Source organism: Hippichthys cyanospilos, chromosome 1, assembly GCF_059441005.1.
Source record: "Hippichthys cyanospilos isolate Australia breed blue-spotted pipefish chromosome 1, RoL_Hcya_1.0, whole genome shotgun sequence".
NCBI classification, from domain to species: domain Eukaryota; kingdom Metazoa; phylum Chordata; class Actinopteri; order Syngnathiformes; family Syngnathidae; genus Hippichthys; species Hippichthys cyanospilos.
In genome coordinates, this window is record NC_142369.1 from 24,820,001 (window position 1) to 24,833,139 (window position 13,139).

General features: G+C 39.5%; 3 protein-coding genes across 4 annotated transcripts in view; 1 reads left to right on the forward strand and 2 right to left on the reverse strand.

Annotated features, from left to right (window-relative positions):
- Window positions 1-4,735, reverse strand: part of thoc5 (THO complex 5) — an 8,129-nt gene extending 3,394 nt beyond the window's left edge. The window contains exons 1-11 of the mRNA XM_088419435.1: window positions 4,642-4,735; window positions 4,221-4,325; window positions 3,320-3,463; window positions 2,555-2,668; window positions 2,386-2,483; window positions 2,108-2,254; window positions 1,899-2,013; window positions 1,591-1,723; window positions 1,424-1,501; window positions 1,306-1,349; window positions 381-480 (exon numbers count right to left, since the gene is read on the reverse strand). Coding sequence (XP_088275561.1) covers window positions 381-480; window positions 1,306-1,349; window positions 1,424-1,501; window positions 1,591-1,723; window positions 1,899-2,013; window positions 2,108-2,254; window positions 2,386-2,483; window positions 2,555-2,668; window positions 3,320-3,463; window positions 4,221-4,319 — 1,072 coding nt within the window. The 5' untranslated portion in view covers window positions 4,320-4,325; window positions 4,642-4,735. The remainder of the gene's footprint in view (window positions 1-380; window positions 481-1,305; window positions 1,350-1,423; window positions 1,502-1,590; window positions 1,724-1,898; window positions 2,014-2,107; window positions 2,255-2,385; window positions 2,484-2,554; window positions 2,669-3,319; window positions 3,464-4,220; window positions 4,326-4,641) is intronic.
- Window positions 4,736-5,542: 807 nt separating this feature from the next.
- On the reverse strand, window positions 5,543-10,275 carry tfip11 (tuftelin interacting protein 11). 2 transcript variants are annotated; one of them, XM_088419358.1, is made up of 15 exons: window positions 10,147-10,275; window positions 9,702-9,908; window positions 9,442-9,604; window positions 8,770-8,926; window positions 8,560-8,687; window positions 8,301-8,462; window positions 7,950-8,141; window positions 7,644-7,823; window positions 7,394-7,528; window positions 7,220-7,323; window positions 6,968-7,136; window positions 6,592-6,835; window positions 6,366-6,508; window positions 6,107-6,272; window positions 5,543-6,026 (listed from the first exon to the last, which is right to left on the reverse strand). In XM_088419358.1, exons 2-15 carry the CDS (start codon window positions 9,905-9,907, stop codon window positions 5,680-5,682), a joined length of 2,496 nt encoding a protein of 831 aa, XP_088275484.1. In that variant the 5' UTR covers window position 9,908; window positions 10,147-10,275; the 3' UTR covers window positions 5,543-5,679. The 2 variants fall into 2 exon arrangements, with proteins under 2 accessions (XP_088275484.1, XP_088275492.1); XM_088419366.1 differs by having other exon boundaries at window positions 10,204-10,273.
- Window positions 10,276-10,377: 102 nt separating this feature from the next.
- Window positions 10,378-12,811, forward strand: srrd (SRR1 domain containing). The gene is made up of 6 exons (XM_088422985.1): window positions 10,378-10,721; window positions 10,805-10,845; window positions 10,953-11,140; window positions 11,228-11,326; window positions 11,402-11,553; window positions 11,629-12,811. Exons 1-6 carry the CDS (start codon window positions 10,579-10,581, stop codon window positions 11,879-11,881), a joined length of 876 nt encoding a protein of 291 aa, XP_088279111.1. The 5' UTR covers window positions 10,378-10,578; the 3' UTR covers window positions 11,882-12,811.
- The last annotated feature ends 328 nt before the right edge of the window (window positions 12,812-13,139 follow it).

Consider the following 13,139-nt stretch of genomic DNA (forward strand, 5'->3'; position numbering starts at 1 on the left):
AAAGCACTCATGAGAAAATGTGCTTACAGCACCTTGAAATGCTGCACAAGCACACCTCCCTTTCAGGGAGGTCCTCTAAAGCCTGCAATGCAGTTCTGTGCGAGTTCCTTCAGTCACCAGCAGAGGGCACGATTCAAGATTCAAGAAGTATGACATACTTAGTTAATATAATATAGTGGACGATAAGCGCCTCTAAAAAATGGATGAATCTGAATCAATTATAACCCAACACCCCACAGTACACACACACAGATTTTCAAAAAGGCCTTTCAGTAAATTTGTCATTGAAGATGCTGCATAGCCATAAGGAGTGCTTGTCCTCAGTGAATGTGCAGGTGTTCTTTCATGTCAACTTGCCATCATCATGAGAAATGAGTTACCTTTACACGTCAGGTCAAAAGAAAGGGACAGTGGGTGTCTCTTGAGCATCTCTCGTCTTTTGTCATCCAGCTGACCGCCAGCAGTTGGGCGTCGCCTCTTCTGTAAAGTGCCAAATGCAGCGCTTTGAAATTAGTTGATGGGAAAAACATTTACATATCAAATAGTATGGCACTTTAGCTGATCAGGCAGATGACAAAACATCACCTTTAAAAGTAGCTAAAGACAAAGCGTCTCAGGTATTTCAAGTAGAAGAAAAAAAAAATTGTCATTGTAACAAAGTATGGCATGGCTGAAGATAGTCTGCCATTCCTGGCAAAACAATAAATTCAACAGACACCACCGCTGGAACACAATTTCAATAGTGCTGTCAAAAGAGATTTTAAATAAATGTATTATTATCCATGTTATCATTATCCATATTATCATCTATGGAAAATGGAAATTGATTAATTAACAAAAGAACAGTAACGAATTGACCCAGTTATGAAATATTAAAAAACACCTAGTGTCTAAGAAAAACCCTCAACCAGTTTTTGAGATTCGTTGACTTATTGTGGCAGACCAAAATATTGATATTCAAATACATAAAATTTGGCTTCAGTCACTTGTTTTCTTCATCAGTAATCATTTAACTTCTCCCTTATTTGAGACTAGTTCCAAGTGCAGGCTGCAACTCTAAATTCTACCAATCAGGAGAAATGATGTAGTTTTCTTTTGTCAATCGGCAAATAATTAGCAAATACATTTATAATAAAACATCATCCGTCTTTTCCATGGTAGACTTGCTCAAATGCAGGGTGTTCATGAGTTAAGTTGGCAAAGCGCTTTGCTCTGACTTGCTACATTATTGTCTTTGTTGCTATCATTAACTGTGGCTGCAGATGCAGCTGGGTGCTGGGATTGGCAGACATCAACAAGACTCACCGTTTTTTCCTGCTCTTCCTCTGCATCCGAGTCACTGTCATCATCTGAATGACATAGAATACATGCAACATGTTTGTGCGTATGGGGGACACTGAAATACATGTATTTGTGTCCTTACCTTGAGAATCCTCTGGAGGTTTGGACATAGCTTTGGCTTCATCCACATCCCCACTAATGGACACAGTCAGTTTCTTGTCTGAATGAAAACATAAAATCACTCAAAATACAGTACTATTACAGTATACAAGGGTGGGCTGGACTCCATGTCGAAAAAAACATCCTCACCGCACGCTTGGCCGTATGCATTGGCTTGAACAAAAAGGACATAGAGGGGTGGCGGCAGGTGCTGAGCAATCTCATTATGTTTCTGTGTCTGTTCAACAGGAACGGCAAGATATTCTTGCACTGGGAGGGAAGCCTTTGCAAAGGAGAAGGAGCAAAGAGACACTTCATTAATAATAACAATGGACTTACTGTATGTAACTGAATAAACTGTTGCTGTTTATTAAAGGGAAAAGGTTCTGAATATCTATCTTATCTATCTAAGTAAGTAATCAACTAGGGAGGGCTAGGGTGGGTGGAGGTTATTATACCTGCATGATGGCATTCAGTCCAGGTTGCAAGCTCCTCAGGTGTTCCTTCTTGACCTCAATACTCTTCTGGATCTTCTCTTTTGTGGCCTGAGACTCTTTGTATGTCTCTGCCAACCTGCATCAAACATTGAGTAAACTTTCAGTATGTTGTGCAGGACTATCAGGGCCATGTGCATTAACAGAACTGTGGTGCACAAATATTTGAGGACCTTTTCCTCTGCTCAAGCTCCCAGTCTAATCGTGCCAGAGTGAGCTGGTGCGGATCATTTTTGGTAAGTTCTGGCCTTGAAATCTCCTGTGGTGCATCCTTGTAAAACTCTTCTTCACTTACGAGGTCTATTTCCTCATGTTTAGACCTAAACCAACCAACAAAAAAAAAAAAAAAAGATGCTGAAAAAAAAATCACAATTCTAAATACAAACAAAGAGATAAGCTAATAAGTCATATTAATACTTGGTTTGAGGTTGAGAAGGCATTTTGTGCTTACTTGAACTCCAAACATTTGCTGATTTCCTTCTGAAGATGCAGAACTTCATACAGAAGATTCTGCAACTGGAGGTGCAGCACATCCACTTTCTGCTTAGCCTGTTGGACCAATGTTGGACATAATGAGCACACATTTTTATTCACACAAGTACTTAGATCAATGTGCTTACCTCATGAGTCTGGTCTCTGCCTCTTTTGAGCCGCATGTGAGCCAGGCGATTGAGTTTTTTTAAAGTCATAAAATGGTTACAGCTCTGCAAACGTCTCCGTTCAAGCTCAGCACACTGCAAAAAACATTGCCATTAAGGAACTTTTGCACAACATACATTTTTAAAACACACAGGGAGATTTGTTAAAAAAAAAAAAAAAGTTAACTGTCAGGAATGGATCAATATTTTGTATGATATCCTACAACAGAAAATACTGTCACAAAGGTGGGCCATTAATTCCAAATTAGAGCCGTCGATGTGCAAATACAGTACATATTTGTTGTTTCTTAAAATGTGTTAAAAAAACAAGTATGCCTCAATTAAAGTTGACAATAACATAAAACTAATTTTCACAGGTTTGATATTAACACTGGTTAAAAACAAGCCTGCCATAAATTTATTGCAGTTCTAAGAACTTTAAAAGTTTATTCAATTAAAATCTGTAGACAAATTGAGTCAATTTCATCCAAAAATAACAGATAAGCTTTTTCATTGACACATTCACACAAGGCATCCAAACCCTTTCTTCGTCTGACACCTTTTTTTTTAACACACTGAAAGAAACCCATCACCAAATAAAAACTGGAATCATTCAAATTCAGATGCCTCACCTTAGCCACAAACTATTATAGGTTACAAAAAAATGTGTAGTTGGATTTACAAAAAACATGCAATCCCCGCAGCCCTGAAACCACCATTAACTGATGAAGTGAAGATATGTCTCACCCCCTCTTTTGCCCCACTGGCTTTGAGCTTCTGTATTTCACCCATCAGAGTAGTCAAACCTTCACACGACTCTTTAAACTGGAGGAAGTCCTCCTCTGGGTCTCGGCCGTCCAGCTCCACCTCCTCATTATAAACGCGTAAATCCTATAAATATATAGTAGAAATTATGTGAACAGGATACTAATCCCCAAACAATGGTGCTAAAAATATATACCATAATTTGTTTGAACTTTCTTGAAGTGTTTCTTGGATATAAAATGGAGCTCTTTCCACAATAATCAATAAAACTGAATGTGAGTACTGAATCTTAAGGTTTTTGTTATTCCACTGTGAAAAAAAAGATTAAATAATGTATTTGACTGTCTGCCTTTTTCTATGAGATGAATATGCCACACAACATTGGAGACAGTGAACATGCATTTTCACCGCAGAAAGATCAACACCAAATAAAGGAAATCTTTGAGAATGGACACACTGACAAACTACCTTCAAGTCAACTGAATTGTGAGTTGAAGTGCTATGACGTGCAGCCATCAAAAGACATGATCGAAATTGCCAAAAGTGCAATTGCAACAAAAGTCAGTTAAATTTTAGTAATCTTGATGCAGCTGAAAATACTGATTGTTCTTTGATTGCTCTAGGTTACACGTGACAATTACATTACCAATAAATTCATATTAAAGAGCTTGATTTTTTTTTTCATATTGCACGCTGTATAAAACGTTGTAAGGTTAGCCACCATTTTGTAATAGCACACGTCACTATTTGTTAGATTACCAACGGCTTGGGTTGACAGGCATGTAGCTTCATCATCAACATCATCATCTCAAACAATGGGGGGTTGATTCTCAAATACGAATAGAACCATTGTGCAACAGATTTTTGAACTGGATTCAGTTACCTGCTGGTCTCCATCGCCTCTGCCACGCTTCACCTCTGGAGTTCCTGCTTCGTTACGAAGTACCTTCGCCTTTCGCTTTTTTAGTGCGTCTGAAGACATTTGCAGCTGTTAAAAACAAAACACTAGATAATGTTAGTGGGCTGGGAAATATGTAGAATCTTCGCCTTTCGCTTTTTAGTGCGTCTGAAAACATTTGCAGCTTTAAAAGAGACTAGTCAATGTTAGCGGGGTGAATAAAAAAATCTAAACTTCATTTTTGCGCCACGGGTTTTCATGTTAACACGGCGACCGCTAGGCTAGTTAGCTAGCACATGTGCTAACACACTTTTGCAGCAAAACGCGCTTTCTTCACTTTTAAGTTTTTCAGCCACACGCCTAAGTGTGACACAATTAGGAATTGTACACACGCCTATCTACCCACCTTCTTCTATGATGTGAAAAATGTGAAGGCGAAATTCTCACAATTAACTTCCCGAAACTACTGAACCTTGTGCCAACCGGAAGCAGACGGAAGCCAGTATGTGCCAAATGACAAATGGTCGCAAAATAGAACACTAGTAACTCTCTACTGCCATCTGCAGGACAACAACAAATGCGACAAACAATGAATAAGAGTACCGGTAGTTTTAAAGTAAATATTAATTTTATTTTATTTGTTATTAATTTTGATATATGTTCGGGGACAATCTATTAAAAGTAATATAAATAAATACTTTAAGTAAAGTAGGTAGGTATATTTAGGTATTTTATGCCCCTTGGAGCATCTTATAGGGATCCAATCTTGAAAAGTCAATTTTTTTTTAGCTTTTTATCACGGTAGAATGTTAAATTCTCACCCTAAACACCCCCAAATTGTGATGTTCATGCATTGAAGCATTCCTTGCCATAAAACGGGCTCCTTCATGCTCTCTGCGACCCTTGTGAAGATAAGCGGTCCAGATGATGGCTGGATAGATGATCTGGGTCCTTCCAACATTAAAAGACAACATAAAGCGGGAGTGGCAGCCACATAGAAGCACAGCTGCCAATGAGACGTTTTACCTCCTGGTTAAAAATGTCAGTACCATAATACTTGTAATTAAAAAAAAATCATCAGTGTGCCAAATGTAACATGGATATTTTTAACTGTTGGAAGTGTTAAAATAGCACGATATAGGTCCTTTCAATTACACAGTCTTGACAACAAATGCCATCCTTGTGATACAAATTCCTTAGCTTTTCATGTGATGCTATGACCACTTACCTTGGAATGTATAAAGGGCCGTGCAGTACTTTATAGCTGTATATGTGTTTCTAAAAATAACTTTTTTCCTTTTTTTTTTTTAGAAAATTCATTTATTAGCAATTTTACATAATTTTAACATGTACAAACATTATTGTGATAATATTTGATTAAACCAACCAAACAAAAGAGAGCATGTACTGTAATTTACCTTAACATAATGACCAGTAAACAACTTTACTTTGCCATATCTATCAGACTCTGCAGCGAGGTGGGAACCCACGTCTTTTCTCCTTGCACAAATACCACCCCCCTGTCAATGTAGATGACAATACGCCCAAATGTGTACAGCTGTTTGCCCTCGTGCCGTTTGGCAACTATGGGCATAAACACAATGTTGTTCTCCTCTGCCTTGGTCTGGATGAGATCTTTAAAGTTTGTGGGTACATTAGTGCTGGCACCCCTATGAGCGACACTCTCAGCATCCCTGCGCTCTTGCATGGCTTCATAGTGGAAATCCTTTCTTCTCTCAGTCTGAGTGAGATAGGCAATGTTTTCTCTTGCACCTGGTTGCATGTATCCACCTGTGGGTACACGTGAAAGGCATTTTAAATTAAAAAGTGCTGACAAGGATTTGTAACACTACATATTGCCTGAAACTCACTCATGCCTGAAGACACTGCACGGTTCATGATGTCCAGTGCTTCATTGAACTTTTCCTTTATGAGTGTCTGTGACAGCAAGACATCACTGAACATGGTCTTCCAACCGAGGTACCATTTGGTGATTTCTTCATAATTAGGGCTGTTGCTCAACCATGAACACAAGACCTACCGCGAATGGACAGAATGAAGTCAAATATCACTAATAGGTTATGTTGTTCTGTGTACAGTTTCTTGTGATTGGTGGGGGGAATGTGTTACCTGGAGCCATTTTGGAAAGAAGTTTTTATCCAGCAGGGAGACCAGACTAGATGGGGACAGCATGCCCTCCCAGTCTATTACCCAATGAAAAGGCTCCATTTGCTGCTGGTGAGGGTTGATAACCAACTCTTCCAGACACAGAGCTGTGCAAGGAAAACGGATGCAATCACAATTCAATGTAAAAAAGGAGGATTAAAAGCATTAGAGAAAAGAGGAAGGAAATTACCTAGTTTAGGAATGATATTTTTAACCATGAAGGCCTCCCAAGCTCCTGGAGTAAAGACATCTTTCCAAGGTTGCAGGATGAGGCGTGCCGAGGCATCACTGGGGTGCCACCGCTGCAAAGCATTAGCTAGTTTGCTCCTGATGGGTGCGTACAGAGGCTCGAGACGTGCTTGGAGCAGAGGCAGCCAAGGGTGGATCCAAGAGTGGATGGGCACCGTGTCTGTTAAGGGGTTCCACGCATCAACCTTTGGAAAAAAATAAATAAATAAAAAAAATAAGAAATGGATCGAATTGTATCTAATGAGGTTTTAGCCAGACACCAGCGATTTACAATTTCATTGCACTAAACATCAAGTCAAATCAAAACTATGTCTTGCCTCTCGCTGCAGCCGAGGCAAAACAAGCTGCTCGAGCAGGTAATCGGAGATCCAAAGCGGAAGAAGAGGAGACCACAGCTCAACACAGTCCACCATTGGCCCGACCGTGCGAGGCTGCCAGCTGGACACGCAGGACCGCATCACTGGTATCCATACTTCCCACAGCAACCTGGAATCAAACACGTACACGGGGTAAAACAGGTCATTATGGTCTGACTGACAAAAAGGACCATTTAATGTGTTTGTTTATACCTGTGGTAAGGGTCCATATTTGAATCGTGTCCACTATTGATAAGGTTTCTGGCTTCGAGAATTGCTCTCCACTTTCCAACCTCCTCAAAGCAATAAGAAGAGTCCTGGAAGGAAAAAAAAATCTGAGCAGGGCGAATCAAAGATACCGGGCGAAATCAAAAAGAAGTAACATACTTTTAATGGGTCCCAGGAAGAAAGTTTTTCTTTGAGTAAGGGATGAACTACAGCTACGGCCAAGTCAGCCAAACCCATCGTCTTGTATTCCTCATAAAAGTCTGTCTGTAAAATCTCAAAGATGCGAGCACACTCCTGAAGGAAGAACAACAAAGAATATATTATGGAAAAGGGTCTCATTTTATTGATTTGTCATGTACATTATATTTACATAGCATTTTGTGGCTGATAAAAACAAATGTATACGTACATGCAAAGTGGGACCCTCCCCTGGTGCTGTCTCTCCAGAGGGGAAACGATCCACCAAAGCTAGCACAGCTTCCATTCTGCGAATGGCGTCTTCCTCTTCTTCCAATCTGGTCTGCAGAACTTGAGACTCATGGCTCAGCGATACAACAACATCTTTTTCATGTTGCAGGCGGCGGGCCGACTACACAGTTGGTTGTGAGATCACCAAAAAACAGATATTAGTATGTAATGGGGTACAACGCTGATCATAACTAATAGTCGGAAAATAATTTAGCGGATGAGTTTGGTGGAAGAAGTTCAGTCGTACCTGTAATATGTCTTGTTCCGTAAGGTCAATCAAAAGTTGAAGGTTATGTTCAAGCTCAGGAAGTGCAAAACCGGATCCCTTCTGATCCCGCATGGATGTGCTTGGTGGACCGTCTTCTGGCATGCTGTGCTTGTTGGACATCTGACTGTAACTGGAATATACCTTTTGCTCTCTTCCAGTCATATCAATCACCTACATATGGGAAGATAACATCCAAAGAATGAAACTGAGAGGGAACGTTCCTTCACATCATGTTTATTTCAGATAGGAAGAGGTGTTTTTTTTTTTTTTTTTTACATAGGATTGTTGCCTATTACAGCAACTCTTAAATAAAAGGGTTAATTAGTTCACCTTGACTTGCGCCAGCTGTCCAGCAGAGGCTCGTATGCTGCGTCCGACAATCTTGCCTTCAGCCTTCAGTTCCTCGACAGTTTTGTAGGAGTACTTGGGTTTCTTCTTTGCTCCAGTGGCCGTCGGATCTTTACGCCACTGACCTAGTTCCTTCTGAAACTCCTACAGAAACAGATGATTTAAAACGTTGTAACAATGTTATGTTACTTTCAAATGGTACAACAATAGAGAGTGAACATTTGAGTCATTATCATGTTACCTTTTCTTCCTCTTCTTCAGAGTCAACCACTGGAAAATCTTGAATGCTTTGTTGGGTTCGTTCGTTGCCATAGGCACCCACAGCACCTTTCCCTTTTCGAACCTTTGCCTCAATAGGATTGATAATACCTAAAGGATTAAGAGTTAAAGGGTGAGAAATTGGGAACTGCAATTCCTAAAACTAAAATTAAGTAGACATAATGCTGCACACCTTGCGCATTCTTGCCCAAGCCTCTGCCTGGTTGATAGCCCATTTTTTGCAGCAGTTTCTGACCAATTCCCTTGGTGTGTTTCTCCCAAGAACCAATTCCTTGTCCTGGCTGTACACCTCCTGCAAACCTTTGAGTCTGGTTTCCACGGAAATTACCCTAGACATAAAAGAAAAGGTTAATCCACAAATTATAGGTATACTAGTGGTTCTTAACTGTTGTCACCCTGTGATCTGCACAGGTCAATTGACCAATTTTCCAAAATTAAGAAAAATAAAGCTTATTTTGTTTAAAAATACATGTCATGTACATTATGTTACACTTTTAAATGCAAATTCACGTTCACAAGTTTGACATACCAATAAAAGTATGCTGCAAGCTATAACGTTTGCTAATCTTAGCCTGAGCTGTACCAAATTGGTTTACAGTGTAGTTAGTAGTAACTGCGGCTTAAGTGAGTCACAGTTCTTGATGTTTACCCAATATTGTATGTTCTATGTGGGAACCTGTTATGTCTCTGTACTATTCAGAAAAAAAAAAAAAAAATCAGCGTACAAATACATGTAATTTTTCACCAGCTGTCTGCGACCCACCATTTGGGAATCACTGTTTTATACAACTGTTAGAGTATACACAAAAGCGAATAACAAATGCTCCCTCAAACCATATTTTACCTTTTGAAGCTTTTTACTGGTTGGCACTCGAGGAGGCGCAGAAGGAGTGTCATCATCAGAATTATCAGAGTCTTCTTCTTCTTCCCTTTGCTGTTTCTCATCTGAAGCAGTTTTTCTTAATCCCGCACTCACAAAATTCACTGGAGCAGTGTAGTCTTTAGCTCTACAAAAACAACAAAGTAGTTTAACCTATTTTTGTCCCTTTGGCTTGATTATGGAGGGTTAATGTGGTTCAACATAGAAACAAACCAATGACTTACCGCTTGCCTGCAAAACTGGGTCTCTCATCCTCATCAGAGTCCCTTTCTGCCCAGATGCCATAAGTCATTTCCTCCTTGGTCTGTCTGTGTCTGCGGCGGTCTGGGTTGAATTCATTGGCTAAATCCCAATCTGTGATCTCAAAATTTTCAATTTCTACGCCATCCTCCTCGGCGTTCCTCCGTCCATACAGGTGTGACATTGACATTCTGGAAACAATGGGGATAAACAAACATTATTCTGCAAATGCTTTAAAGGTATGCCCGTGGAAATCCATAATATCCATATAAAAAACACATCTGAACAGGATCTGCTTCATGTTTTATATGTAGGCAAACAAATACAAACAAAACATTGTAACGTGCAAAACGCGATGGAAAAATAATCCAGCACGAGCGTTATTGGGTGTATTGGCTAATAGAACAGAGGAAAACGATGAATACTTACTTTTAATTCTCAAAACGCATTTCCTACTTCTTTGAAGGTAAAGGAAAATGTTCTTACTTGTAGCAGTAAATTGGTTTCAGCAGCTAACATTAACTAGCTTGAGACGTTCCTCACCGGTAACGCGTCAAGTACTTCCGGGAGAAAATCTACTTCCGCTGTTGTCAACTTTTTTTTTTTTTTTTTTAATGAAAACGTAGTCGTGGTTTATTTAAGGCCATTAACGACTCGTTAGGTTTTCTTGTCCACTAAAACTAATTGACAAAACGTGTTTAATAAATATTATTAGCTCTCGGGTCAGACATAATTCCGGAAGTAGAATACTGGTGTCACACGAAATATTCCCCTGCAGGTTCTACACGACTAAAGGAAGACGTTTTATGCAATATAAGCATTTATTCGTTGAATGTCTTTATTCAAATTGAATTAATTTAGATGTCTGACACAGGCGGCGAATGGCAGGTGCAACGTCGACGAAAAGGCGCATCAAGAAATTTGAAGTCATTACAAATGTCGCTATCACATGTCCATGAGCCACTGGATGTTAGGAAAACTGTTAAAAGAATCAAAGAAACCGTGTAAGATATTACAATGAAACTAAACAGAATGTTTATTTTAAAATTTTCTGTCTTCTATGTCAACGTTATGTTTTTCTCCGCAGAGCTGAAATGAGATACGAAGGATTTTGGAAAGAATGGAATGGTAAATTTCTTATGTTGAGGATTAAATATAATGCTCAATATTTGGTCTACTTCAGAACCCAAACTACAGATTCTGATGTTTATTGTTATCTTCAATGGTGTCTCCAGAGCAGGTGCTAGCAGCAGTATCATCGAACCAAAAAGACACGGGAATCGCCTCAGGCCAATTAAAAGAGAGTGTAAATGCTCAAATATATCCCCATCATTGTATTTGTTATGGCCTGGGCACCTTTTCGTCATGCGTGTCTTCTCGGTATCAGCTCGCCATAATGCTCCTTCTCCTGGATGCAGCAAAGGTAAAGATAGATGTTTTCAGCTATGTAATGGTAATGCCATGTGATGCCATTTTCAAACGCTGAACTTCGTGAATGTGCTTCTCCCAGATTCCATTAAAAGACTGTCTTGTTTTTGATCCTGCTTTCTCCCCTGGAGAAAAGGATGTTCTCAGAGAGTTGGGTCTGACTGTACTCACAGACAATGAGGTCGGTATACTTCAGCACTTATAGCTGTGTGTGGGTATTACTATTGAGTTTAATATTTTCCCCTATGATATGCAGGAGGGAAAACGACAGGCCACAAAACCAACGCTCTTTTATCTCATGCATTGTGGGAAAGCTCTGTACAACAACCTCCTGTGGAAAAACTGGAGTCTAAAATGCCTGCCACTTGTGTTGATAATTGGAAATAGCTTCAGTGGAATTAGGGAGAGGTCTGTGCAAGAGTTGTTGAATTGAAAATGATTTTGTAATGTGATACTTACTTGTATTTTTCTTTGTCTGGATAGGATGATCGAGAGAGAGTTCAAGCGGGACTACAGCTACATCAGCCAGGCAGTGGCTATGTGTGAGGAAAGACAACTGACCTGTCCATCACACCTGACAGACATTTTCAGTGACACTGCTCTCATGACTTTCAATTCTAGCAAACTAAACACTCTCAATCAATCTACTTGGACAGAGCCAGCTGAACCACAGTATCAGCACTGTCCAGATTTGGAAATAATACAAAGAGAATCTCGGAATGAAGAAAGGTCATGAACTAAAGGACTCACCTACAGTGATCCACCACAGGAGGTGGTGTTGCTGCTGTCCAGGAAAGACAACGAACAATTTTAAGCTGTCCACCTTCTTGATAAAAACATCAACCTGTGTTTCAAAAATGCAGAAAAATCTCATCTCGAATGAATTGTTTGAGCTATTTCCATCCGGTTTCCGCACTCAGTAAATTGAAACATCCCTCTTCATCCTCTCCTCAGCTGCTGGCCACCTTGATATTCTCATCCTCCTTGATCCCATTGCTTTTTGACATCAGGGGTGTCCAAACCCAGTCCACGAGGGGCGGTATCCTGCATGTCTTACAGGTTTCTTTCCTCAAGACACCTGATTCATTTGTTTAGGTTGGAAAGGGTCACTGCCTCCTGAAAAATCCATCCCTTTTCTTTACTCGCTTATAGTCATGATATGAGACAAGTGTGTCAATATGAGACAGGTATGTCTGACACAATTCAGTGTGGTGACTTGTGATGAATGAAAATATTTTGCATTTACATTTGACATCTAGGCAAAAAAGTATGAACAAGTAAGGCACTAGTGAGTCATTTTTACTAAAAGTAAAATGCTTGTGCGACCGAATACTGTGATGGTAGTAATATACAATGCTCTCGAGGACTGAGTTTGGACACCACTGTCATAAAATATGACACCAACTGCCTTAGTGACATTAAATCATGGATGTAGGTGAACATCTTTGAAATGCATCCTTAAATATTTAAAAATATGCGTAGTATAATGTTTTTTTTGTTTGTTTTGTTTTTACAAAATGTCATGTTGAACAATTATCCCAATGCTTTTTTACATATTACCAAAAGTGTTGCAGGACGGAATTATAGACTGATAGGTATGTACGTACATTACGAATACTGTATTATGGCTGTGACACAATATGTCATTAAAGAATATATAAACATGTACAGCATTATTTCTGCATTTAACCTTTCTCTTATGTAGTTTGGAAGTGTTGGGACTTATCTAAGTTAATGTGTTGGCAAACATTGGCAAAAGAACTGCCTGAAACAACCATACGTTGGTTTAAAGAACACTTGAGCATCTGGAGATGGGGAAAAAAAACTTGAAAGTCTAAGCAGTCGTTTCTGTTGGCATTTTTTGAATTGTACAAATAGGTGTGGTTCTCTTTGTATACCTGTTTTATTTGTTTGACAGGAGTTGGACAAAGAAGGGTGTTGACATCAGGAATTGTAGTGAGCATTTGATTCGTTTGACTGCAAAATTTGGACCA